Source organism: Theropithecus gelada, chromosome 7b, assembly GCF_003255815.1.
Source record: "Theropithecus gelada isolate Dixy chromosome 7b, Tgel_1.0, whole genome shotgun sequence".
NCBI lineage: Eukaryota > Metazoa > Chordata > Mammalia > Primates > Cercopithecidae > Theropithecus > Theropithecus gelada.
The window spans coordinates 21,640,095-21,664,774 of record NC_037675.1 but is presented as its reverse complement, the minus strand read 5'-3'; the positions used below and the strand labels follow the sequence as shown (position 1 = coordinate 21,664,774).

The following is a 24,680-nucleotide window of genomic DNA, read 5'->3' as shown; positions in this document are numbered from 1 at the left end:
CTTTCCTTTCCTTTCCTTTCCTTTCCTTTCCTTTCCTTTCCTTTCCTTTCCTTTCCTTTCCTTTCCTTTCCTTTCCTTTCCCTTTCTCACTCTCTCTCTCTCTCTGTCTCTGTCTCTGTCTCTCTCTCTCTCTCTCCCTCTCCCTCTCCCTCTCTCTTTCTCTCTCTCTCTCCTTCTTTCCTTTTTGAGATGGAGTCTCGCTGTGTCACCTAGGCTGGAGTGCAATGGCACGATCTCAGCTCATTGCAACCTCTGCCTCCTGGCTTCAAGTTATTCTCCTGCCTCAGCCTCCAGGGTAGCTGGAATTACAGGCATGCGCCGCCGTGCCTGGCTAATTTTTGGGTCTTCAGTAGAGATGGGGTTTCGCCATGTTGGCCAGGCTGCTCTTGAGCTCCTGACCTCAGGTGATCTGCCCGCCTCGGTCTCCCAGAGTGCTAGGATTACAGACGTGAGCCACCATGCCTGGTCCTAGTCCCCTTTTCTAAGTTCTCAATTGGACTCCACATCTCGGGTCCATTCTCTCTGTCCTTGATTTTGTGAGTTAGTCTGCATGGATGCTTAAGTTGGTCCTTATTACCTCTCTTCTCATTTCTTCCCTCTCTTTCTCAATTCCAAGATGGCTCTATTGAGCTTGCTGTGCTCTACTCTGGTCTCAGAAGTAAACATGAAAGATGCATCTGACCCCACCCTGGCTGCCATTTTTGAAAACTGTCGTGAACTTGCGCCCCTGGAGCCTGAGTTTATCCTCAAGGTATTGTGATGTGAAGGAGGGGATGGGGGTGTAAAGCTAGCAGACAGGGAGTGTGGTTACGGTGTGTGGAGGGATGGTGACTAGCCTCATGCTGAGGATGGGAGGAGCTTCTCTGAGGAAGAATTTCTGGGTGAGTCTGAGGCCTAGTCCCTGTGGTTCAGTGAAGAGTGGGGAAAGAGTATACTAGGCTTGGTTTGTTAGTAAGTGTCCATTCTCTCAAGGAGCTTATAGTATTGTTAGGGAAGCAAAATACTTTTCCAAATATCATACAAATACAGCTGGAATATTACATAGTGAACATTTCTGAAGCAGAGAAGAGCGGTGTGAGAAATATCTTCTATGATGCTTTGGAAAATGGCAGGTTTAATGAATGATTTGAACCCTGGATAACTTTTTGGTAGATATTGATGCAGGAGGTCTTCCAAAGAAGGAAAAGGCCTGGTTGACTTGCAAGGCAGTCAGTAGACTCAGAAGAAGACATGCTGGAAAGGTGGGTAAGGGATAGAATATGGAGGACTTAGAATGCCAAGTCAGGCAGCCTGGGCTTCGTATTTTGTGGACAATGTGGAGGGCTCAGGAAAGGTTTTATACAGGCACACTCGATCAGCAAGTAAGTTCAGGGCAGAAAGCTACGGGAGGAGTGGCTGAGATTCTAGTCCTCTTACGTTGTGTCCTAGGCATCTTTGTATGCCAGGCAGCAGCTGAACGTCCGGAATGTGGCCAATAAAATCTTGGCCATTGCTGCCTTCTTACCGGCGTGCCGCCCCCACCTGCGACGATATTTCTGTGCCATTGTCCAGCTGCCTTCTGACTGGATCCAGGTGGCTGAGCTTTACCAGGTATGGTGCTCATTTCCCTGAGCTTGGGCCTTCCCTTGGTTCCTTCTCTTATGCTCACTGCATCCTTGGAGAAAATTCTCAGGCAGTTTGGCTTCCCCTCAGCTTTCCTCAGCATTGGTGCCCAGACAGGACAGTTTCTCCCTCCTCCCTCTACTAGGCTGGGTTGCCCAACATGGAGAAGATGATTGAGAAGGACTGGATCAAAGTTTGAGGAAAAAAATGGTCTTATTTTGGACCTCATGCTTTTTTTTTTTTTTTTTTTTTTTTTTTTTTTTTTGGAGTTTCACTCCTGTTGCCCAGGCTGGAGTACAATGGTGTGATCTTGGCTCACTGCAACCTCCGTCTCCCGGGTTCAAGTGATTCTCCTGCCTCAGCCTCCCGAGTAGCTGGCATTACAGGTGTGCACTACCACGCCTGGCTAGGTTTTGTGTTGTTAGTAGAGATGGGGTTTCACCATCATGGCCAGGCTGATCTTGAACTCCTGACCTCAGGTGATCCACTGGCCTTGGCCTCCCTAAGTGCTGGGATTACAGGTGTAAAGGCGAGCCACCCCGCCCAGCCTGGACCTCATGTTTCTAATGAAGAAATGAAAATCAGTACCACAGAAATTGTGATTTTGGAGCTAAGGCTGGGAAGTTGCTCGCTTTTCTGTGCTCTCATATATCTCCATGAAGTGGCCTCATTTTGTTTTGGAGGGTTGATTTGGGTCTTGCTTCTAATGGTCTCCTCTCTCTTTGACAGAGCCTGGCTGAGGGAGATGAGAATAAGCTGGTGCCCCTGCCCGCCTGTCTCCGTGCTGCTATGACGGACAAATTTGCCCAGTTTGACGAGTACCAGCTGGCTAAGTATAACCCTCGGAAGCACCGGGCCAAGAGACACCCCCGCAGGCCACCCCGCTCTCCAGTCAGTCACTGCCCCAGCCCTTGACCCACGCCCCTTTTCTCCGGGAAGGGCAGGACAAGGGAGTATGCTGATGCTGGGGAGTCCTACACCAGGAGCAAAGAGAGTCAGAGAAATTCAGGGCAGCGGGGTAGAGCTCGGGTGCATACGGTGCAGGGCAGGCTTCTTTTCTAGCTGGCTTCCTTTTTGGTAGAGATGCACCTTCAGGACTACTGACTGGGTTTCTTCAGGGACAGCCTCCATTTCCCTTTTTGAAACTGCTTCTCCTGTCCCTACAGAGGATGGAGCCTCCATTTTCTCGCAGACCTTTTCCAAGGTACATGGTGTTTCTTAGAGATGAGCAGAAAAAGGTGAGTTCCTTCTTCTGGGGTTGTATATGTGCATGTACAATCTTTTCTGGAATAATATTTAGGAACAAAATTCCATTAGGACTAAAAATACTTTCTGCCTTGGAATTCTTGGCTGTGATTGTGGGTAAGGTTCTGAGAGCACTGGGAAAGGCATGTGGTTTTATGTTTTTTCACTTCACTCTCCTTGGTATTGTACTTTTTTTTTTTTTTTTTTTTTTTTGAAACAGAGCACACACTGTTGCCCAGGCTGAAGTGCTGCAGTGGCGCGGTCTTGGCTCACTACAACCTCCACCTCCCAGGCTCAAGCGATTCTCCTGCCTCAGCCTCCTGAGTAGCTGGGACTACAGGCGTGTGCCACCACGCCCAGCTAATTTTTGTATTTTTGGTAGAGACGGGGTTTCACCATGTTGACCGGGCTGGTCTCAAACTCCTGACCTCGTGATCCACCCGCCTTGACCTCCCAAAGTGCTGGGATTATAGACGTGAACCACTGCACCCAGCCAGTATTGTACTTTACTGCCAGGTGACATGCCAGTAAAGTTGGATAAGTGAGTTAAAAACATTATGAAATATTTACCTTTCACAGGAAGTTTTAAAAACAAACCAAACAAAATCTTTTTTACTTTCATACAAATAAGGTATTGTACTTAGCAGTTAAGAGCATAGAATCTAGATTCAGGTCACCTGGGTTTGCATCTTCCATCCACCCCTTACTGGCTATGAGACTTTGGTCAAATGATTTAACCTCTCTTGCCTCAGTTTTCTCATGTATTAGATGAGAATAAAGCAAAACCTACATTGTTGGATTGTTATAAAGATTAAATAAGTTAGTATATTTAAAGTATTTCTAGCAACTCCTGGCAGTAAATAAGTGTTAGCTATCACTACCATCATCATTATTAAAACAGAGGATTAGGAAAATATATATTAGCGTTACAAGAAAGAACACATTCTCCATTGGTCAACTCGTCTTTTCATCCCATTAACATATCCTAAATTTAGTTCTTTTACCATAGAAGATTCTGAAAGCTACCTACTTTTAGTTTTTATTTATTTATTTGTTTTTGAGACAGAGTCTCGCTCTATAGCCCAGGCTGGAATGCAGTGGTGCTATCTTAGCTTACTGCAATCTCTGCCTCCTGGGTTCAAGCAATTCTCTTGCCTCAGCCTCCCAAGTAGTTGGGAGTACAGACGTGCACCACCACGCCCAGCTAATTTTTTTTTTTTTTTTTTAGTAGAGAGGGCGTTTCACCATGTTGGTCAGACTGGTCTCGAACTCCTGACCTCCTACTCCTCCCTCCCAAGTAGCTGGGATTCAAATGATCCACCTGCCTGGGCCTCCCAAAGTGCTAGGGTTACAGGCATGAGCCACCACACCCGGCCTACTTTTAGTTTTTAAACTCCTCGTAACCTGCATTGTGCTTGTTTCTTCATTTATCTATTAGAGTCTCAGTGATTTAAATCGGAGCTGATTTTCTCTTTCCCCTCCTCTACAAACAAAGCTGTCCTATGTTCATTCTATCCCCACCTTGTTTCTCACAAGCCAGTCATCCCATGTTGACCGCTTGTGTGAATGAAACGGTGACCCCAAAGAGCTGCCATCCTGTGCTCACCATGGGAACTCTTGTTGCCAGAGATTTGTATCCTCTATTCCTACTCCTTGGCCAAATCTATTTTGAGGAAAGAAATTACCACATAGGGATAGGATGGTTTTACAATCTGTTTTACTGAAGAAAGTTCCCATGGTCATGGATGAAAGGACCCCTGTGGGACTTGGGGATGTTTCCACAGTTTGAGAAGGCCTATGATACAGTGTCAGAGAAAAAGAATCCTCCAAGGTTCACCCTGAAGAAGCTGGTTCAGCGACTGCACATCCACGAGCCTGCGCAGCACGTTCAAGCCCTGCTGGGTTACAGGTGAGGAGCTCCACCCTGAGCATGCATTCCGTCTAAGTAATTCCGTAACTTTTCAACATCCATGGCCCCTATCCCAGTAGTTCTCAAACCCAGCAACATGACTTTAGGCAGATATGCCCTGTAGACATGACTGGCTTTCCAATTGCTGGCTTTCATTTTCTGACTCACCTGTAAACGTGACTCACCTTTCCTTTTCTGAGTTCTTTTCTTGCCGACTCTGAAATGATAGACTTCTTTCTTGCCTGTCCTCAGATACCCCTCCAACCTACAGCTCTTTTCTCGAAGTCGCCTTCCCGGGCCTTGGGATTCTAGCAGAGCTGGGAAGAGGATGAAGCTGTCTAGGCCAGAGACCTGGGAGCGGGAGCTGAGCCTACGGGGGAACAAAGCGTCGGTCTGGGAGGAACTCATTGGTAGAGTGACCTTCACCATCACATTCCCTCCTCTTCCCCATTTATGCCTCCACATTTTGGAGCCTCACTAGAAGATTTCTGTGGAATGATGAAGTTATTGTTTTGCCTGGTAGTTGTATTACTGAAAATGACTTGATTTATAAGGTCTGCCATTGACTACACCAAAGTAAACAGTGGTACCTGCTTTGAGTAATGTTGGCATCATCCATCATTGTACCAGATGTAGTTAGGTGATGCACAAGTTTTTATCAACATATGACAAAAGTACCTTCTCTCTGATTGTGCTTGTTTCAATATCTCTGTAACTCATTCCAGAAAAGGTAGGACTGGCACATGGCATATTGGAATCTGTACAGAAACTCATATTGTATTTAGGGCATGGAAGTTTTAGATAATTTGCCCACACTGATACAGGAAAAAAAAAAAATTCACATAAAGGAGGACCAAGTTATCTTTCTCTGTTTTTTTTTTTTTTTTTTTTGGTCTACTTTTAACGATAGCAGGCTGTTTCTTTCATTTTTTACTTTATAAAATTTTTACTTTTTTAAAAAAAAATTTTAGAGACAAGGTCTTTCTAATGTTGCCCAGGCTGGTCTCAAACTCATGGCCTCAAGCAATTCTCCTACCTTGGCCTCCCAAAGTGTTGGAATTACAGGCATGAGCCACTGCACCCACACACACACCCACACACAAACACTCACACACACACACCTGCCCCCAATTGACAGCCTCTTCCCTCATAGTTGAAACCACATGGGGTGGAGTAGAATAAAGGGGCCTGGATAGAAGCTGATATATGTAGATAATTCTTTTTTTTTTTCTTTTTGAGATGGAGTTTTGCTCTTTTTGCCCAGGCCGGAATGCAATGGTGCAATCTTGGCTCACTGCAACCTCCACGCCCTGCCTCAGCCTCCTGAGTAGCTGGGATTACAGGTGCACGCCAACACGCCCAGCTAATTTTGTATTTTTAGTAAAGACGGGGTTTCACCATGTTGGCTCAGCTGGTCTTGAACTCCTGACCTCCAGTAATTCACCTGCGTCGGCCTCCCAAAGTGCTGGGATTATAGGCGTGAGCCACTGCGCCCGGCCATATGAAGATAATTCTATCTACACCCATCTCCACTTCCTCCTTCTGGTTGAGAACCATTGTCCCTGAATATGTAAGGACCTGTAAATTTATTCTTTTATCCTGGTTGAGGCAGATGCCCATAGTCTAATCCCATGGTGGCTAGAGTCTCTTTTTTTAATCATATACTACAAAAACAATTTTTACGATACACCAGAATATATGTATATGTACCTTTTTTTTTTTTTTTTTTTTAGAAACAGGGCCTCACTTTGTTGCTAAGGCTGGTCTTCAATTGCTGGGATTACAGATGTAAGCCACTGTGCCCAGCCAAAAATAAATATAAATAAATAAAAGGAAATATTAAAAAAAAAGATGTAAGTATGAAATATAAGATAAAAATGTGATTGGGTATACAGAACCCTTTTTGGAGACCACAGGTCTTATTAATAACTCATTAACATTTTTTGTTTTTTTTTTTTTTTTTTTTTTTTTTTTGAGGTGGAGTCTCACTCTGTCGCCCAGGCTGGAGTGCAGTGGCCAGATCTCAGCTCACTGCAAGCTCTGCCTCCTGGGTTTACGCCATTCTCCTGCCTCAGCCTCCCGAGTAGCTGGGACTACAGGCGCCCGCCACCTCGCCCGGCTAGTTTTTTGTATTTTTAGTAGAGACGGAGTTTCACCGTGTTAGCCAGGATGGTCTTGATCTCCTGACCTCGTGATCCGCCCGTCTCGGCCTCCCAAAGTGCTGGGATTACAGGCTTGAGCCACCGCGCCCGGCCAGCCACCGCGCCCGGCCAACATTTTTTGGAATGAAATTAGTGAATTTTGCAATCTGAAGGATAAATGTCCAGTTTATTTTCTAATATCACCAGTATGATATTGGACTTACTTTCTCATCAGAAATGATCTAGAAAACCTTTTATACATAGTAACAGTTGAAAAAACTTGAGTCGACAATGGATGCAATAGTTCATTTACAGTACATATACAACCTAATTGTTCTGTACAGTTTGTGAATCAGAATTATGACCGGAGGCCAGGCACCATGGCTCACGCCTGTAATCCCAGCACTTTGGGAGGCTGGGGCGGGCAAATCGCTTGAGCTCAGGAGTTCGAGATCAGCCTGAGCAACATGGTGAAACCCCGCCTCTACCAAAAATACAAAAATTAGCTGAGCATGGTGGTTGATGTCTGTGGTCCCAGCTGCTTGGTAGGTTGAGGCAGGAGGATTGCTTGAGCCTGGGAGGTGGAGGTTGCAGTGAGCCAAGATTGTGCCACTGGGTGACAGAGTGAGACTCCATCTCAAAAATAAGAAAAAGAATTATGACTGGAGAATCCCAAGACTTCCAGAGGGCTAAAAGCTTCCAGCTATAATTCAAATGAGACTTAGATCCCCTTTACAAAGGGAACACCGTTTACCTGATGGAAGCTGCTGATGGTGTGGGCTGGTGCACCAGCACAGTGTGGGACTGACAGACCTGACCTCTAAAGTGGTTCGAATGCACCTCTGTCCAGGAAAAGAAAATCACACCTCCTATTTATGTTTACTTTTATCTAAAAGAAAAAAAATTTCCCAATATTTAGCATGCAGATTGAACCCACATAGTCACTCAGTCCATATGATACAGTGTTACATGTTATGTGTAATAGTTGAGGTTTTCTGAGCATCCACAATCTGAGGGCATTAATGGCACCCCTTCACTCTTTTTTTTTTTTTAATTTTGGTTTCTACATAATTTGATCTATAGCAATTTTTCTTTCAATTGTAGATGGATTTGGAATTATATTATTCAGTATTAACCGAACTAACCCTTTAAAATTGATATAACCCTTAAAAATATTATTATTAAGAAACGATGGCCTGGGCATGGTGGCTCATGCCTGTAATTCCAGCACTTTGGGAGGCCGAGGCGGGCAGATCACTGGAGATCAGGAGTTCAAGACCAGCCTGGCCAACATGGTGAAACCCCGTCTCTACTAAAAATACAAAATTAGCCAGGCGTGGTGGTGGGCACCTGTAATCCCAGCTACTTGGGAGGCTGAGGCAGGACAATTACTTGAATCCAGGAAGCAGAGGTTGCAGTGAGCTGAGATCGTGCTACTGCACTCCAGTCTGGGTGACAGAGTTAGACTCCGTCTCAAAAAAAAAAAAAAAGAGAAAAGAAACTATGGCTTGAAGATAATAATAACACAGGGACAAGTGAACAATAAGAAAGTGACAGAGATCAGAGGTGAAATTCTATCTCCAGTGCAAATCTTCTTCACCTATATTTAAGCAAAAAAGTAATGACTAATCAAATATAAGAAATTGGTTAAAAAACTTAAAAATTATGAAGACTATTTGAAATATAGATTTACATTCATATAAATGGTGAACTTTTTTTTTTTTTTTCCGAGACAGAGTCTTGCTTTGTCACCCAGGCTGCGGTGCAGTGGCATGATCTCAGTTCACTGCAACCTTCGCCTTTTGGTTTCAAGCAATTCTCCTGACGCAGCCTTCCAAGTGGCTGGGATTAAAGGCACCTGACACCATGCCTGGCTAATTTTTGTGTTTTTGTAGAGATGGGGTTTCATAAATGGTGAACCTTCTTTTAAGTGAATATTGTGCCTTGAAATATTAACTAATGAATGTACTACATTATGTTAGTATATACTTCATAAATCAACTTACACTATGAAATTTCTCTTTTGGCCATCTAAAAAGTTTAGAAACCTTTGCTCTAGACTAGAGAATACATTTTGCCAGTTGAACCCAATCTTAGGGCTAGAGCCAACAGATAAAGTGGTACCATAAGTTGTTTATTGAAACAGCCATCCCATAAACAGTGTTGCATAAATTTTGTTCCAAACTTCAGGCCAACCCTGTTTTTAATCTTTCTAAGCCTTTAAAACATTTTGAGTAGAGGAGATCGTATGTGAATTCCTCACTTCCTCTATCTTGGACTTTCTACATGCCTGGTCTCTGAACTTCTTGCTCTGGTCTCTGACCTCTCTCTAATCATCCCTCATTTGCTTTTTTTTTTTTTTTTTGAGACAGTCTTGCTATGTTGCCCAGCCTGGACTCCAATTCCAGGGTCCTGGGCTCAAGTGATCCTTCTGTCTCAGCCTCCTTGGCAGCTGAGATTATAGGTGCATGCCACTGTGCCTGGCCTCTTTATTTGTTTTTCTCACTCTGTGCCCCACATTCCACAGAAAATGGGAAGCTTCCCTTCATGGCCATGCTTCGGAACCTGTGCAACCTGCTGCGGGTTGGAATCAGTGCCCGCCACCATGAGCTCATTCTCCAGAGACTCCAGCATGCGGTATGTGTGAGGGGCTGGTAGCCATGGGGCCCAGCAACTAGATGTGCATGTGGACAGGCCACTGCTGCTTTGGAGGCCAGGCTTTTTCATGTGGCAGAGGAAGGTATGGCCACCAAGTTGTTTCCATGTGGGCTATAAGTAGGTCTGGAAATACAGATAGGTTGAGGGAGATAAGTTTGGGGGTTCAGTACATCCTTTGAGAAGTTACAATAGAGTATAAGAACTTTCATTTTAATTTTCTGAGCTCAGTGACTTACCAGGAAGAGACACTTCTGTGATGTAACTGATTTCAGAAGGAGTCTTTATTTTTTATTTATAAAGATGGGGTTTTGCCACGTTGGCAAGGCTGGTCTCGAACTCGTGAGCCCAGACAGTCTACCGGTCTCAGGCTCCCAAAATGCTGGGATTACAGGCGTGAGCCACCACACCCCGCCCAGAGGGAGTCTTAAAAGAAACAGGGCTCTTTCTGTTACTTTCTCTTCTTTTGTTACCTCTTCTCACACCCTAAAATGATGACTTTTTTCTTTCTTCTTCTTATGCCTTTTCTATATCTCTTGTCTAAGTTCATTTTGTCCTTCTGTGCCTTCTCACAAAGCTAATAGAGTGGACCCCTGAAGCCCCCCATACTCCCAGCTCCTCTGCTCATGACCCCTCCCTCCCTTGCTTTCTAGAAGTCGGTGATCCACAGTCGGCAGTTTCCATTCAGATTTCTTAACGCCCATGATTCCATTGATGCCCTTGAGGCTCAACTCAGAAACCAAGGTATTCTCCCCCTTCTTCCAACTCCTGTTTGCCTCTCATATCTGACAATAAATGAAGCAGCAGCACCAATATTTTCAGCCTCTTGCCTTGCAGTCTCAGGGTGTGTTGGGGTAGGGGGCAGAAGTCAGGCACTTGAGAGCCCCAAGGGTTGGGGCTCAGGCCACATTACTGGTAGGAAAAGATGAGGGAATGGAAGCTGCCTAACTCAGAAATTTACCTGTCATACAGCATTGCCCTTTCCTTCTAATACAACACTGATGAAGCGGATACTAACTAGAAGTGACAAGAACCGTCCCAGGCGGAGGTTTCTTTGCCACCTAAGCTGTCAGCAGCTTCGGACAGTAATGAGGGTACCTGTGATGTATGAGAAGCTTAAGAGGGAGAAGCTGAGAGTACACAAGGCCAGGTATGTATGCACTGTCTGGGAGCCAAGGGTGGGCAATCGGGGCTACCCTGGTACAGGCTGGAAGTCATCTGGGAAGCCCAGCTGTTTTTCTGTAAAGATTTGCTTGTCAGTCATCGCAATGGCTCAGAACTGCCTGGTTTTTTGCACAGCACACCTTGTCTTTAACATTGTCCGAAAGAGAGATCATGAAACGAAATCTACTCCTGGACCTCCACTCTATTATCTGTGATTGTTGTATTGGTTTATGTGGATTCCTTTTAGTTATGCTGATCTATGGTGGTGTATGCTGGTGTCCTCTCTCTTCTGCTCTGATTCATGATTTTCTTTCTTTTTCTTTTCTGTGACATGTTTGTTTTTCTTTCTGTTTCTATCTCTTTCTGTATTTTTTGACCCATTCATCTTTTTTGTTTTTGTTTTGTGTGTGTGTGTGTGTGTGTGTGTGTGTGTATTTTGACATACACACAAAGATAGTTACCATCAGCAGGCTCAGACAGATGTACAATCTGTTTTGTAGGCGTGATGAGGTCTCAGCTGCCTTTTTAAGTGGTTCATCAGTATCTTTCACTTATTTTTATTCAAAACAAACACAGGACTCACTTAATCTTCTAGAGGGCTCAGTAACCGGGAATCTCCTGAAACAGTAGCTGTTTCAGCTACTGTTTAAGAGTCAAGCCTGGCCAGGTGCGGTGGCTTACGCCTATAATCCCAGCACTTTGGGAGGCCGAGGCAGGTGGATCACGAGGCAGGCAGATCATGAGGTCAGGAGTTTGAGACCAGCCTGGCCAACATGGTGAAACCCCCTCTCTACTAAAAATACAAAAATTAGCCAGGCGTGGTGGCGGGTGCCCGTAATCCCAGCTACTTGGGAGACTAAGGCAGGAGAATCACTTGAACCTGGGAGGCGGAGGTTGCTGTGAGCCAAGATCACGCCACTGCACTCCAGCCTGGGCAACAAGAGCGAGACTGTGTCTCAAAAAAAAAAAAAGCCCAAGGGGCCAGTCCAAATGGTATTCTTGTACTGACCAATGTGGTAGCCACTAGCCACATGTGGCTGTTTAGCAGTTGAATATGCTAGTGAAGTCTGAGTTGAGATATGCTAGGTTTTGAAGGCAGTCTGAAAAAAGAATATGAAATAGTCATAATTTTTGTATTAATTACAGGCTGACATGAAAATATTTTCATATATTGGGTTAAATAAAAAGCAGTATTAAATTAATTTTAGCCAGGTGCAGGTGCTTGCACCTGTAGTCCCACCTACTTGGGAGGCTGAGGTGGCAGGATCTCTTGAGCTCAGGAATTTGAGGCTGCAGTGAGCTATGATCATGCCACTGCACAGACTAGGCAACAGAGGAAAACCCTGTCCCCCTTTTTTTTTTTTGAGATAGGATTTTATTCCCATCTCCCAGGCTGGAGTACAGTGGCGCAATCTCAGCTCACTGCAACCTCTACCTCTCGGCTCAAGTGATTCTCCTGCCTCAGCCTCTCAAGTAGCTGGGATTATAGGCACACACCACTGTACCCAGCTATTTTTTATATTTTTTGTAGAGTTGGGGTTTTACCATGTTGCCCAGGCTGGTTTCAAACCCCTGAGCTCAAGCAATCCAACCACCTTGGCCTCCCAAACCAAAGTGCTGAGATTATAGGCATGAGCCAAGGACCCTGTCTCCCCCCTTTTTTTTTTTAATTGAGGCAGAGTCTCACTTCGTCACCCAGGCTGGTGTGATCTTGGCTCACTGCAACCTCTGCCTCCCCTGTTCAAGTGATTCTCATGCCTCAGACTCCCAAGTAGCTGGGATTACAGGCACATGCCACCACACCCCACTAATTTTTGTATTTTCAGTCGAGACAGGGTTTCATCATGTTGGCCAGGCTGCTGTCAAACTCCTGACCTCAAGTGATCCATCCGCCTCGGCCTCCCAAAGTACTGGGATTACAGGCGTGAGCCACCACGCCCATCTTGTCTCTTAAAGAAAAGAAAAATTAATTTCACCAGTTTATTTTTACTGTTTAAAATGTGACTATTAGAAAATTATATGTGTATAATTGAAGTTTAATTTGATTTAATTGTAATTTAATTCTATTGAATAGCTCTGGGAAGACTACTGATTTTGCTAGATTAAAAAACTAGTATAAAAAACTTTATGTGCACAAGTAATAAAAATAAAATAGACTTACATAAAACTGTTTGTCAGATTCAGTGACTATCTGGATTTTATTAAATTTTCTTTCTTTTTTTTTTTTTTTTCCGAGACGGAGTCTTGCTCTGTCGCCCAGGTGACAGAGATCGCAGTGGCGCGACCTCGGCTCACCGCAAGCTCCACCTCCCGGGTTCACGCCATCCTCCTGCCTCAGCCTCCGGAGTAGCTGGGACTGCAGGCGCCCGCCACCACGCCCAGCTAATTTTTTTGTATTTTTTTTTTAGTAGAGATGGGGTTTCACCGTGTTAGCCAGGATGGTCTCGATCTCCGGACCTTGTGATCTGCCCACCTTGGCCTCCCAAAGTACTGGGATTATAGGCGTGAGCCACCGTGCCCAGCCTACATTTTCTTTACTGATCATTTTTCCTTTTTCTTTTCTTTTGAAGATATTTTTAAAACAAATGTCAAATAATAAGACACATTTTATTTCACCTTTCCTTATTTCGTGTGTGTTTCTTTAAAACGGGACATTTTTAATACAATAAGAATGTCGTTAATATACCTGACAAAACTAAAAATAATTCCTTGGTAAAATCGTCTGTTATTTAGTCCATATTCAAATTTTCCAATTGTTTAAAAATATCATTTCACAGTTTTATTCAAATCAAGATCTAAACAAGGTATACACATTACATTTGGTTGTTAAGTCTCTTATGTCACTTTTAATCTTTTAATTGTTCTTATGCCATTGAGCTACTATGAAAACCAGGTTCAGGGACCCCACAGAATATCCTATATTCTGGATTTCCCTCCTTCTTCATGATGTCATCTAACTTGTTTTTCTATTTCATGTTCACTGGGCATTAGCTCTAAAGGCTTGAACAGATTTAGATTTGTTTTTTTTTTCCAAGTAGTTCATAGGTGATCCTATATATGTACTATTTAAGTGGGACTACTACTCAGTAATGCTGATATTGATCAGTGCTTTTAGGTAGTAATAGCCTCATCTCTCAACAGTCGTTAATGGCTCATCCTTTGGTGATCTTTGCGTGAACCAATTGTTTCATTGGTGGTTGCAGAATGAGGGTTTTATCATTCCTCAATATTTTTTAACTGGAATTTAAAAAAACAGCCTCCCAGGGTAACTAAACAACTATATTTATTTAGTTACCCTGAAATAGATTGTATGGGAAAGGTGGGATGAATATTCAATTTATTCTCCTTAAAATGTCAGTTTTCAGAGTAAGGAGTTAGCATTTGTTTTTTAAAATACTATTTAAAACTATGTAGCTGTTAAATCTTGCTTCATGAAGTAAGAATGGATTCATGTGGTAAGTGTAGCTAGTTGCTCCACAGGTGACTTCCCCTCTCCTACCATGAGTGTGGATTAGAAGAATCCCATAGAACGGGGGCTTAGGGAAGCTCTGTCTCAGTCCTCTACACCAGAAATGGAGTGGGCTGTGGAAGGGGGTGTGGTGCTTGAGGGAGGGAGAAGACTCAATACTTAGTGGCAAGTTCTCATCTCCCCGTCTGCCTCTAAGGGGCAGATAAGTCCCTGAGCCCCTGTGTCTGTGTCTTTCTTGCCTGTAGACAGTGGAAATATGATGGTGAGATGCTGAACAGGTACCGACAGGCCCTGGAGACAGCTGTGAACCTCTCTGTGAAGCACAGCCTGCCCCTGCTGCCAGGCCGCACCATCTTGGTCTATCTGACAGATGCTAATGCAGACAGGCTCTGTCCAAAGAGCAACCCACAAGGGGTAAGAAAGTAAAAAGCATCCTCCAAGGGGTTGGGTTGGCAGGATGCTGGGGATCCTGAGTGGTATCCTGTTCCCAGAGCTGGTTTTCCCAGGCAAGCACTCCGACTGAAATAAATGATAAGAATTTGCTTCCAAGTATCAGTCCTCAGTTCCTAGGGACAATTCCTAGGATGTTGTTTCAACCAGGTTTATGGATTATACTACTAACATTTCCCCTTTGGCTGGTACTTGGTACTCTCTAAATTTCCATCCACCAAAATATGTCTCACTTTCATCTCACTACATCCCAGGGTTGAACTTGGGCAGGGATCCTGGCTGCTCTCTTCCTCCCTCCACAGTCAGCTCTTCCTGAGGGCTGCTGAAGCTGCCCCCTCCTAACTTGGGATTTTACGCCTTTTCTTATTCCCTCAAACTAGTGGAAGGGTTTGGCCTCCAGGGCTGGCTGGGCAAGGGTGAATTCCAAAGCAGAGGAGCTTTATTTCCCCTGACACTTGTCCAATCAGCCTCCACTGAACTATGCACTGCTGTTGATTGGGATGATGATCACGAGGGCCGAGCAGGTGGATGTCATGCTGTGTGGAGGTGACACTCTGAAGACTGCAGTGCTTAAGGCAGAAGAAGGCATCCTGAAGACTGCCATCAGGCTCCAGGCTCAAGTCCAGGTCAGATACTCAACACCCACCATCCAAAAATACATGAAGAACACAGGCCTGGGAATAGCCCAGATATTTGGTAAAGGCACAGATATACACAGTTCTGAAGATTTCCCAAGCAGACTGCAAGACTGCAGTGTTTGTTGCTTACTGTGCAACCACATAACATGAAGTCTCTTTCCTTCAGGAGTTTAATGAAAATGGTGAATGGTCCCTGAATACTTTTGGGAAATACCTGCTGTCTCTGGCTGGCCAAAGGGTTCCTGTGAGTATTAATCCCTGAGAAACCCTCTCCCTCCCCCACATTTTCCTCTACAACTGATATATTTCATTTCTTGACCTTTAAAGCTGACTTCTCCAACCACATAAAATAGTCAGATCAGCTCTCTACTGGCTACAACCCCCTACTCAGTGGTGTGCTGGTAAATATTCAACAACCAGCTGCCTAGAAAAATAAGCCTCGGTTAATAGCATCTGCTAAATTTCCATGGTGTAAACAGTCCTACCGTGGCTGATTTCAAGCTACCAACATGATGCTACTGAACACAGAGTTGGGAAAAGATGCTCAGGAGCACACTGCTGTGTGATATTCTCACAATCCTGATACAGTAGATGTAAATAAGCACGAGTAGATAGTAGTAAAATGTAGTAAAATTATTAGGAAGTTATGCATTTTGAGTATTTATTACATTTGTTTTATTTTCTGATTTTTATTTTTTGAGACAGGATCTCACTCCGTTGCCCAGGCTGGAGTGAAGTGGCTCGATTATAGCTCACTGCAAAAAACTTCTGGGCTCAAGTGATTCTCCTGCCTCAGCCGCCCAAGTAGCTGGGACTACTGGTGTGTGTCAACATGCCCAGCCACATTTGTTTTAAATATAACTTATTTAATTTTTTAAATGTATACAATTTAATGTTTAATAATGTCCATCTTTAACAACTGCCCACAAAATTCCTAAAAACTTAACAATCAGCTCTCTTGAGCCTGAATGAGCCAGCTACAGTATACCAGTGCCCCACTCCAACCTCCACTTTGATGTCCCCTGATGTCCCCTGTAAGTTAAAATGTAGTGGCTTCCCGCATTCTATGTGCTCTCAGGGGAGGTACTCCTCTCAGAGTTCTCCTAATCCTCCTGTCCTCAGAAAGCTCATATCTTAATGTCCTGGGTTCTCTAGCATCCCTTCTCTAGCATCTTCTCCCCTTTCATCTTACAGGTGGACAGGGTCATCCTCTTTGGCCAAAGCATGGATGAAGGAATGATAAATGTGGCCAAACAGCTTTACTGGCAGCATGTGAATTCCAAGTGCCTCTTTGTTGGTGTCCTCCTGAGAAGGGTACAATACCTGTAAGGGTGCTTATACTTCCTGCCCAGTGTCAGAAATTAGTGGTCTACATTTCCTCTCTACGCCTGCCAAAGCATAGGACACTCCCACTTGACAGGGATCTCCCCAACTCTGCCTTCTTACCTCTGTTGCACTTCGGGTGGACATTTTAGCCTAACTCTGTACCCCTCCGTGAGAATCTACCCTAGCCCTAGCCTACCACATACCCCTATTAAAGGTGTAGAAGTGGGGTTTTCATCTTGGGATGTTAGTGGGCAGTGACTGTGTTCCAGATATTGTTTGTGGTGGTTAGTGACTGCTTCTTCCTCTGCCAGGTCACCAGATTTGAATCCCAATGATGTGACACTCTCAGGCTGCACTGATGGGATACTGAAGTGAGTATAGAATGGATACTAAAGGGTTGGAGACTTTGATAGGAAGTTTTTAGGGGATTATCTCTACTCCAGTCACTTTTTTTTTGAGAGAGTTTCACTCTGTCGCTCAGGCTGGAGTACAGTGGTACAATCTCGGCTCACTGCAACCTCCATCTCCCGGGTTCAAGCAATCCTCCTGCCTCAGCCTCCCAAGTAACTGGAACTACAGGCATGTGCCACCATGCCCAGCTAATTTTTGTATTTTAGTAGAGATGGGGTTTCACCATGTTGGCCAGGCTTGTCCTGAATTCCTGACCTCATGATCCACCCATCTCCGCCTCCCAAAGTGTTGGGATTACAGGTGTGAGCCACCGTGCCCGGCTCTAGTCACTTCTTTTTTAAAGTAAGGTAGTTCACTCCTCTTTTACAGCCATCCAGGCATAGCAGCAACACAGTGTCAAAGGGACCTGGGCACTTTCTCTCTTACTGCTGCATGATCCTCAAATACTCAACTTCTACCACATGATTCAATATGTCAGCTTCAGCTCCAGCCATCTTGGTATTCAGCCAAGTTTGTATTATATTATATCCAGTAGGAAAGAAGAAAATGGACATAGGAGATTTCACTATCAAGAGATGGCCATGTCACTGTGGCTTCTGTTCAATTCTTGATCCACAGAAAATTACATTTATTTAAGCTAAATTATAGAAATCTTTTCACATTTTGTTTTTCTCTTTCCATCCTTGCCTTCTTATGTACTTGTTTTCTCCCCTGCCTTTTCCTTTGGATACCATCCATTTCCCTCAACTCCTATTAGGAAGCCTCAGACACATTCCTCCTTCTCCAGGGAGCCTTTATGACTGGCACAGAGCTGCTCAAGCCCAGACTGGGATGGCTTTAAGTTTTACACCTTACCCTAGCCCATTGCCCCTGGCCCAACAGCAAGTTTATGATTACCATGCACAGCAGGAGGTGCTAGAGTTGGGCTTCTTTTTTCCTTCATTCCTATGGTTCTGCATCCTCATTTATTTTAAGTCTGTGTAAACTGCTTATGGTTATCTTCTTAAGGAGCTTCACTTAACTGGTGACCAAACCTAGACGTATCTTTTTCCCCCTGCCCTTTTTGGGAGACCTCACTGATTTTGACTCTTGTTATTTATGTCAGGTTCATCGCAGAGCATGGGGCCTCCCATCTTTTGGAACATGTGGGCCAAATGGACAAAATATTCAAGATTCCACCACCCCCAGGAAAGACAGGGGTCCAGTCTCTCCGGCCACTGGAAGAGGACACTCCAAGCCCCTTGGCTCCTATTTCCCAGCAAGGGTCAGTCTGTGTTTCTATGCCTTTGTGAATTGGGAGAGGCTGCAGTCAAACCCGGAGAAACTCTGGGGCTGAAATTCTAGCTGGTGAGGCGCCGCTTGTTCTCTTCATGAAGGTACGCTTCCTCTTTCTCAGGCAGGGGTTTCTCTACCACAGGGAGTTGTCAGGTTGTGAGCAAGCCCTTCCTTTCTCTACTGAGGAAAGGAAGTTAGAATACAAAGCTGATGGCAGACATCATGGCCGTATGGTCAGGGTGTAGGCAGAGGGCTTAGGAGCACAGGTTCTGGCTTTTTCATTGTGGCTTTGCCAAATAGTAGTTTGAATCTGGCCTAGTTGCTTAATCTCTTAAAGCTATAGTTTCTTGCCGGGCGCGGTGGCTCATGCCTGTAATCCCAGCACTTTGGGAGGTCGAGGCGGGAGGATCACCTGAGGTCGGGAGTTCAAGACCAGTCTGACCAACATGGAGAAACCCCCGTCTCTACTAAAAATACAAAATTAGCTGGGTGTGGTGGCACATGCCTGTAACCCCAGCTACTGGGGAGGCTGAGGCGGGAGAATCACTTGAACCCTGGAGGCAGAGGTTGTGGTGAGCTGAGATTGTGCCATAGTACTCCAGCCTGGGCAACAAGAGCAAAACTCTGTCTTAAACAAACAACAAAAAAAACCCAAAACCTAGTTTCTTGATTGTTAAAATGGAGATAATGATAGTGCTTACCTCACAGTGTTGTCATGAACAAACAGTAAATACATAATAATGATTACAAGAAAAAGGAGAGGTGTACAAGAAATAGCAAGTGGGCTTTAAATTCCAGGGGCCTGCAGTTGAGACCACTAGCACGTGCTTCTCTGAAGGCCTGCTCGGCGCCTGTCTGCTGTCTGTCGTACCTGGCTCATGCTCAGTGCTGAAGGGTGATCACAGCAGTGTCTGGATTAGGTGATGGGGCTCATCCCTAGACTGAGCCCAACCCTCTGCTTATCCCCAGATGGCGCAGCATCCGGCTTTTTATTTCATCCACTTTCCGAGACATGCATGGGGAGCGGGACCTGCTGCTGAGGTCTGTGCTGCCAGCACTGCAGGCCCGAGCGGCCCCTCACCGTATCAGCCTTCACGGAATCGACCTCCGCTGGGGCGTCACTGAGGAGGAGACCCGAAGGAACAGGTGTGGGGGCTGCAGAGAAGAGGGGCTGGGTTGGGGATGAGGGGCTTGAGTGGTGGACCTGAGGTGGGCAGGGTTGGGGCTGCAAGAATGGATGAGGGTGAAGGCGGGAGTCGCTCCTTGGATAGTAACAAGAGCAGCCTACCTTCTCTTTTCTCAGTTGTGAGCCAGGGCCCTGTCTCCCTATTTGTGCCTATGTTCCCTGATACCACGCCCCCAGTGACTCCCACATGTCCCTATAACCATGCCTACAGACAACTGGAAGTGTGCCTTGGGGAGGTGGAGAACGCACAGCTGTTTGTGGGGATTCTGGGCTCCCGTTATGGATACATTCCCCCCAGCTACAACCTTCCTGACCATCCACACTTCCACTGGGTAAGGCAGACAGGTTTGGAGGAGGGCTGGGGAGGAAGCAAAGGTTGGGGCAGAGGCCGTGAGAAGCCACATTCTGTCAGAAACCCTGGGACTATGAACAGGCAGGTCCTTGAGACTTGAAGAGAAATATAGGCTGAAGATACTGCAAGTGACCATGCTCTAGATGAGAAAAGTCCTTTGAGAAGTGCCTTTGGGGTTGGCCAAGAGCAAAAGTAAGAGGGTAGGTCTGTTTAGGTGTTGCCATCAGATAGATCTGGGTACTGATCTCCCTTCTGTCATCTACAAGTTGTGTGGCTTTGTGGAATGCAGCTTACTCTCACCTAGCCTCAATTTCCCTATATTAAAGAGAAGCAATGACATTTACATTGGAGGATGACTATGAGAATTAAAAGTCTGTAACAGGGCCTGGTGTGGTGGCTCATGCCTGTAATCCCAGCACTTTGGGAGACCAAGGCAGGTGGATCACCTGAGGTCAGGAGTTCGAGACCAGCCTGGCCAACATGGCAAAACCCCGTCTCTACTAAAAATACAAAAATTAGCTGGGCGTGGTGGTGGGTGCCTGTAATCCCAGCTACTCGGGAGGCTGAGGCAGGAGAATTGCTTGAACCCAGGAGGCGGAGGTTGCAGTGAGCCGAGATTACGCCATTGCACTCCAACCTGGGTGACAAGAACAAAACTCAGTCTCAAAAAACCAAAAAAACAAAAACAAAAGTCTGTAACAGAATACTCAATACATGACAGGCATTCAATGAATGTTAGCTAATAGTGCCTTGTTCCAGAAAATAAAATTAAATAAATAAAAAACATTAGCTATTAGCTATATTTTATTGCTTGCGCCTGGAGGAAGGGAGAGAGGAACATCACAGATACAGGAGGCCTGGGGCCTTGGCAGGTCTGGAGGGAGGGTCATTGTGGCCTAGGACTAAACCCACGGTCTCTGCCCTCCCCACAGGCCCAGCAGTACCCTTCAGGGCGCTCTGTCACAGAGATGGAGGTGATGCAGTTCCTGAACCGGAGCCAACGTCTGCAGCCCTCTGCCCAAGCTCTCATCTACTTCCGGGATTCCAGCTTCCTCAGGTACTCTCTGTTGCCTGCAGGTTGGGGCTCCTTCCCCAGAAGGTCAGACAGGCTAGTCTTCTCTCCTCAGTATTCAGAGCATAGAAGGGGAGTGCTATGAGGCAGAAACAGGACTCAGCATGCCTTTGCAGCCCCACATCAGCCTTGGTGCTGGAGTCAGGAGATCTCTACTTGAGGAGCTTCAGGAAATTCCAGCTATGTCTGGTGGGTGGTGGAGGGAGGCTGGCGGGGGTCTGAGTCTGTTCCAACTTTTGGGGTCTTTGGTGGTCAGCTCTGTGCCAGATGCCTGGAAATCTGACTTTGTTTCTGAGTCTGAAGAGGCCGCATGTCGGATCTCAGAACTGAAGAGCTGCTTAAGCAGACAGAAAGGGATTACCTGCCGCAGGTGAGCTGAAGGAGGTAGGGCGCACCTGTACAGAGATGTGGTGAGAGGAGCCAGGCCTGCTCTGACCTGGTTGTGCTTGATTTGCCCACAGGTACCCCTGTGAGTGGGGGGGTGTGGCAGCTGGCAGGCCCTATGTTGGCGGGCTGGAGGAGTTTGGTCAGTTGGTTCTGCAGGATGTGTGGAATACGATCCAGAAGCTCTACCTGCAGGTCAGCAGAAGCACTGGTGACCCGAGGCGTGCAGAGGGACATGGGGTGGTCTGGGTTGTCGTGGGTAGGAAGTAACTTGGTGGGGCCTCTGTGAGTTTTAGCCTGGGGGTCCTGAGGAGCATGGCACCATGGATAGTCACTGACCCATTTACCCTCAGCCTGGGGCCCTGCTGGAGCAGCCAGTATCCATCCCAGACGATGACTTGGTCCAGGCCACCTTCCAGCAGCTGCAGAAGCCACCCAGTACTGCCCGGCCACGCCTTCTTCAGGACACAGTGCAGCAGCTGATGCTGCACCATGGGAGGCTGAGCCTGGTGACGGGGCAGTCAGGACAGGGCAAGACAGCCTTCCTGGTACAGAGTCTCAGGGGCCTGGGCAGGAGGGAGGGAAGGCTATGTGGGCTAAGGAGGTAAGGCACAGGGAGCTCAAGCATGTAAAATGTGACCGTGTTTTCTGTTCCTGTCACATGCAGGCATCTCTTGTGTCAGCCCTGCAGGCTCCTGATGGGGCCAAGGTGGCACCATTAGTCTTCTTCCACTTTTCCGGAGCTCGTCCTGACCAGGGTCTTGCCCTCACTCTGCTCAGACGCCTCTGTACCTATCTGCGTGGCCAACTAAAAGAGCCAGGTGCCCTCCCCAACACCTACCGGTGGGTATCCCCCAATGAGCCCAGCCTTGTTGACGTCCATGGTGCCACCCCTGCTTTTCTCTCTCTCCCACTGACCCTGACTTCATCTCCATGTGCAGAAGCCTGGTGTGGGAGCTGCAGCAGAGACTGCTGCCCAAGTCTGCTGAGTCCCTGCATCCTGGCCAGACGCTGGTCCTGATCATCGATGGGGCTGATAGGTTGGTGGACCAGAATGGGCAGCTGATTTCAGACTGGATCCCAAAGAAGCTTCCCCGGGTGAGTGTGAGAAGGAGGTGGGTGTGGGGAGGCAGGCTGGGGAGAAGGAGGGGTACAGCAGGGAGGAGAGGGGCCTCTCCAATGTGGTTCTCCTTTTCTTTCTACCTTCCTTTCCTTTTGCCCAAATATCACAGTGTGTACACCTGGTGCTGAGTGTGTCTAGGGATGCAGGCCTAGGGGAGACCCTTGAGCAGAGCCAGGGTGCCCACGTGGTGGCCTTGGGGCCTCTGGAGGCCTCTGCTCGGGCCCGGCTGGTGAGAGAGGAGCTGGCCCTGTATGGGAAGCGGCTGGAGGAGTCACCGTTTAACAACCAGGTTGGGTTCTAGGCCAGGGCTGGTGGGTGTGTGGGGTGAATCTGGGAACTATGAGGACCTGAGCTGCTGAGGCTGCTAGCTGCCTTGAACAGACCTGCTCCTTTGTTTTCTCAGAAATTCTGTCCATTGGAAGTTGTTAATAAGAAAACTGTGGTTCCTGATAATGTCCCCCAGCCCTCTTCCCCTGGTGAATGGCCTTCCCAGGGCCTCTTGGGGTGAGGGGATGAGTGAAGTGGTTTTTGTGGGGTGGGCTGAGCCACAGGGGTTTTCTGGCAGGGCTGACTGGGCAGAGCAGTGTAGGAGGGGGATGGTTATGTCCTGGGGTGATGCCATGGACGTGGTGCCTGCTGGGGGCTCTCAGAGGAGGAGCTGCCTGGCAGAGGGGCTGGTGCTTGGGCAGAGGGCTGGCTGCGGGCAGCCCTCCTGGACCCCACCCTGAGTCCTGAGTCTTGTCAGATGCGACTGCTGCTGGTGAAGCGAGAATCAGGCCGGCCGCTCTACCTGCGCTTGGTCACCGATCATCTGAGGCTCTTCACGCTGTATGAGCAGGTCGGTTCTTCTCACCTTCCAAGTCCCAGTCACCACTTCCCATTCTCTCTTCAGCTGCTTTGTCTCATCCCTATCCCATGTCCTTTGCTGTCTTGTGATCACCTACTCCCCATCCTCACCTCACACCTCCCCTCACCTCTCTCCCACCGTTGTTCTTTACTTTTTCATTCCTCCCCGCTGTCCTCATGCTGCCCCTTCCCTATCCCACAACCCAAGCTGCTTCTCCTCCCGCCACACTGAACGAGGCTGTCCTCCCGCCATCCTAGGTGTCTGAGAGACTCCGGACTCTGCCTGCCACTGTCCCCCTGCTGCTGCAGCACATCCTGAGCACACTGGAACAGGAACACGGGCCTGATGTCCTTCTCCAGGCGTTGACCACCCTAGAGGTCACACGGAGTGGTCAGTGCTTGGGGTGGGTGGGTTGGGATGTTGAGGGCCAAGGTTCGGATTACATTGGTTCCACTGGGTTCTCAGCAGGCAGTGCAAGGAGAGACTGGGTGGGGTGGGGGGTGGGGAACACTCTGTGGTTAGGTGAGGGCCTCAGAGAGCTTGAGTTTTCAGGTTTGACTGTGGACCAGCTGCATGGAGTGCTGAGTGTGTGGCGGACACTACCCAAGGGGACTAAGAGCTGGGAAGAAGCAGTGGCTGCTGGTAACAGTGGAGACCCCTACCCCATGGGCCCGTTTGCCTACCTCGTCCAGAGTCTGCGCAGGTACAGGTGCCCCCGCTGAGCTCCTGCTGACCTCTCTATGCCTTCCCTTCTTTGAGCCAGGGCCCTGTGTATAGCTTCAACGTCTGGCTCCCAGACCATGAATGGGCTACTGCTCCAGCTGCTCCAGTTTCCACTATTCGAGAGGGGCATAGGAGCCCACTGCTGTGCCAGGGTGCTCACTGACAGGCCTCTTCCTTCTCCTCTCTCTCTTCCTCACATGGGGACAGTTTGCTAGGGGAGGGCCCTCTGGAGCGCCCTGGTGCCCGGCTATGCCTCCCTGATGGGCCCCTGAGAACAGCAGCTAAACGTCGCTATGGGAAGAGGCCAGGGCAAGCGGACACGGCACACATCCTCATTGCAGGTGATTGCAGCCCAAGTCAGCCTGGGCACTGAGTGTGGAGCTTGGGCTTGGAGGCCAGGACCACCCACTGTGCTCCCATCTGCTGGCCAGCTCACCTACTGCCCTTGGGAATGATGCAAGGCTGAGCCTTTCTCAATATCTGTTCATGCAGCTCAGCTCTGGAAGACATGTGACGCTGATGCCTCAGGCACCTTCCGAAGTTGCCCTCCTGAGGCTCTAGTAGACCTGCCTTACCACCTGGTTAGTTCCTAGACCCCATAGACACCTTTCCCAAAGTGAGTGCTTTGGCTGTTCTGAGACCCCTCTCCCCCTTACCATCTCCACCATCACTGCTGCCATTACCCCTCCCAAACTCCCTTGACCTCTT

The 24,680-nt window shown here is 47.2% G+C and overlaps 1 protein-coding gene across 2 annotated transcripts in view; it reads left to right on the top strand.

Annotated features, from left to right (window-relative positions):
• The window catches only part of TEP1 (telomerase associated protein 1), a 47,220-nt gene that overhangs the window by 7,082 nt on the left and 15,458 nt on the right, over window positions 1–24,680 (top strand). Inside the window, exons 4-32 of one of the 2 annotated variants that reach the window (XM_025392005.1) lie at window positions 617–751; window positions 1,429–1,590; window positions 2,332–2,493; window positions 2,769–2,840; window positions 4,632–4,756; window positions 5,009–5,166; window positions 9,425–9,534; window positions 10,206–10,296; window positions 10,525–10,702; window positions 14,431–14,599; window positions 15,103–15,261; window positions 15,440–15,517; window positions 16,468–16,598; window positions 16,911–16,970; window positions 18,116–18,274; window positions 19,255–19,431; window positions 19,683–19,803; window positions 20,756–20,880; window positions 21,152–21,265; window positions 21,357–21,474; window positions 21,633–21,827; window positions 21,947–22,122; window positions 22,221–22,377; window positions 22,512–22,691; window positions 23,148–23,240; window positions 23,507–23,639; window positions 23,802–23,952; window positions 24,180–24,313; window positions 24,465–24,553. In XM_025392005.1, coding sequence (XP_025247790.1) covers window positions 617–751; window positions 1,429–1,590; window positions 2,332–2,493; window positions 2,769–2,840; window positions 4,632–4,756; window positions 5,009–5,166; window positions 9,425–9,534; window positions 10,206–10,296; window positions 10,525–10,702; window positions 14,431–14,599; window positions 15,103–15,261; window positions 15,440–15,517; window positions 16,468–16,598; window positions 16,911–16,970; window positions 18,116–18,274; window positions 19,255–19,431; window positions 19,683–19,803; window positions 20,756–20,880; window positions 21,152–21,265; window positions 21,357–21,474; window positions 21,633–21,827; window positions 21,947–22,122; window positions 22,221–22,377; window positions 22,512–22,691; window positions 23,148–23,240; window positions 23,507–23,639; window positions 23,802–23,952; window positions 24,180–24,313; window positions 24,465–24,553 — 3,912 coding nt within the window. The remainder of the gene's footprint in view (window positions 1–616; window positions 752–1,428; window positions 1,591–2,331; window positions 2,494–2,768; window positions 2,841–4,631; window positions 4,757–5,008; window positions 5,167–9,424; window positions 9,535–10,205; window positions 10,297–10,524; window positions 10,703–14,430; window positions 14,600–15,102; window positions 15,262–15,439; window positions 15,518–16,467; window positions 16,599–16,910; window positions 16,971–18,115; window positions 18,275–19,254; window positions 19,432–19,682; window positions 19,804–20,755; window positions 20,881–21,151; window positions 21,266–21,356; window positions 21,475–21,632; window positions 21,828–21,946; window positions 22,123–22,220; window positions 22,378–22,511; window positions 22,692–23,147; window positions 23,241–23,506; window positions 23,640–23,801; window positions 23,953–24,179; window positions 24,314–24,464; window positions 24,554–24,680) is intronic. The other variant, XM_025392006.1, reaches the window with a different exon arrangement.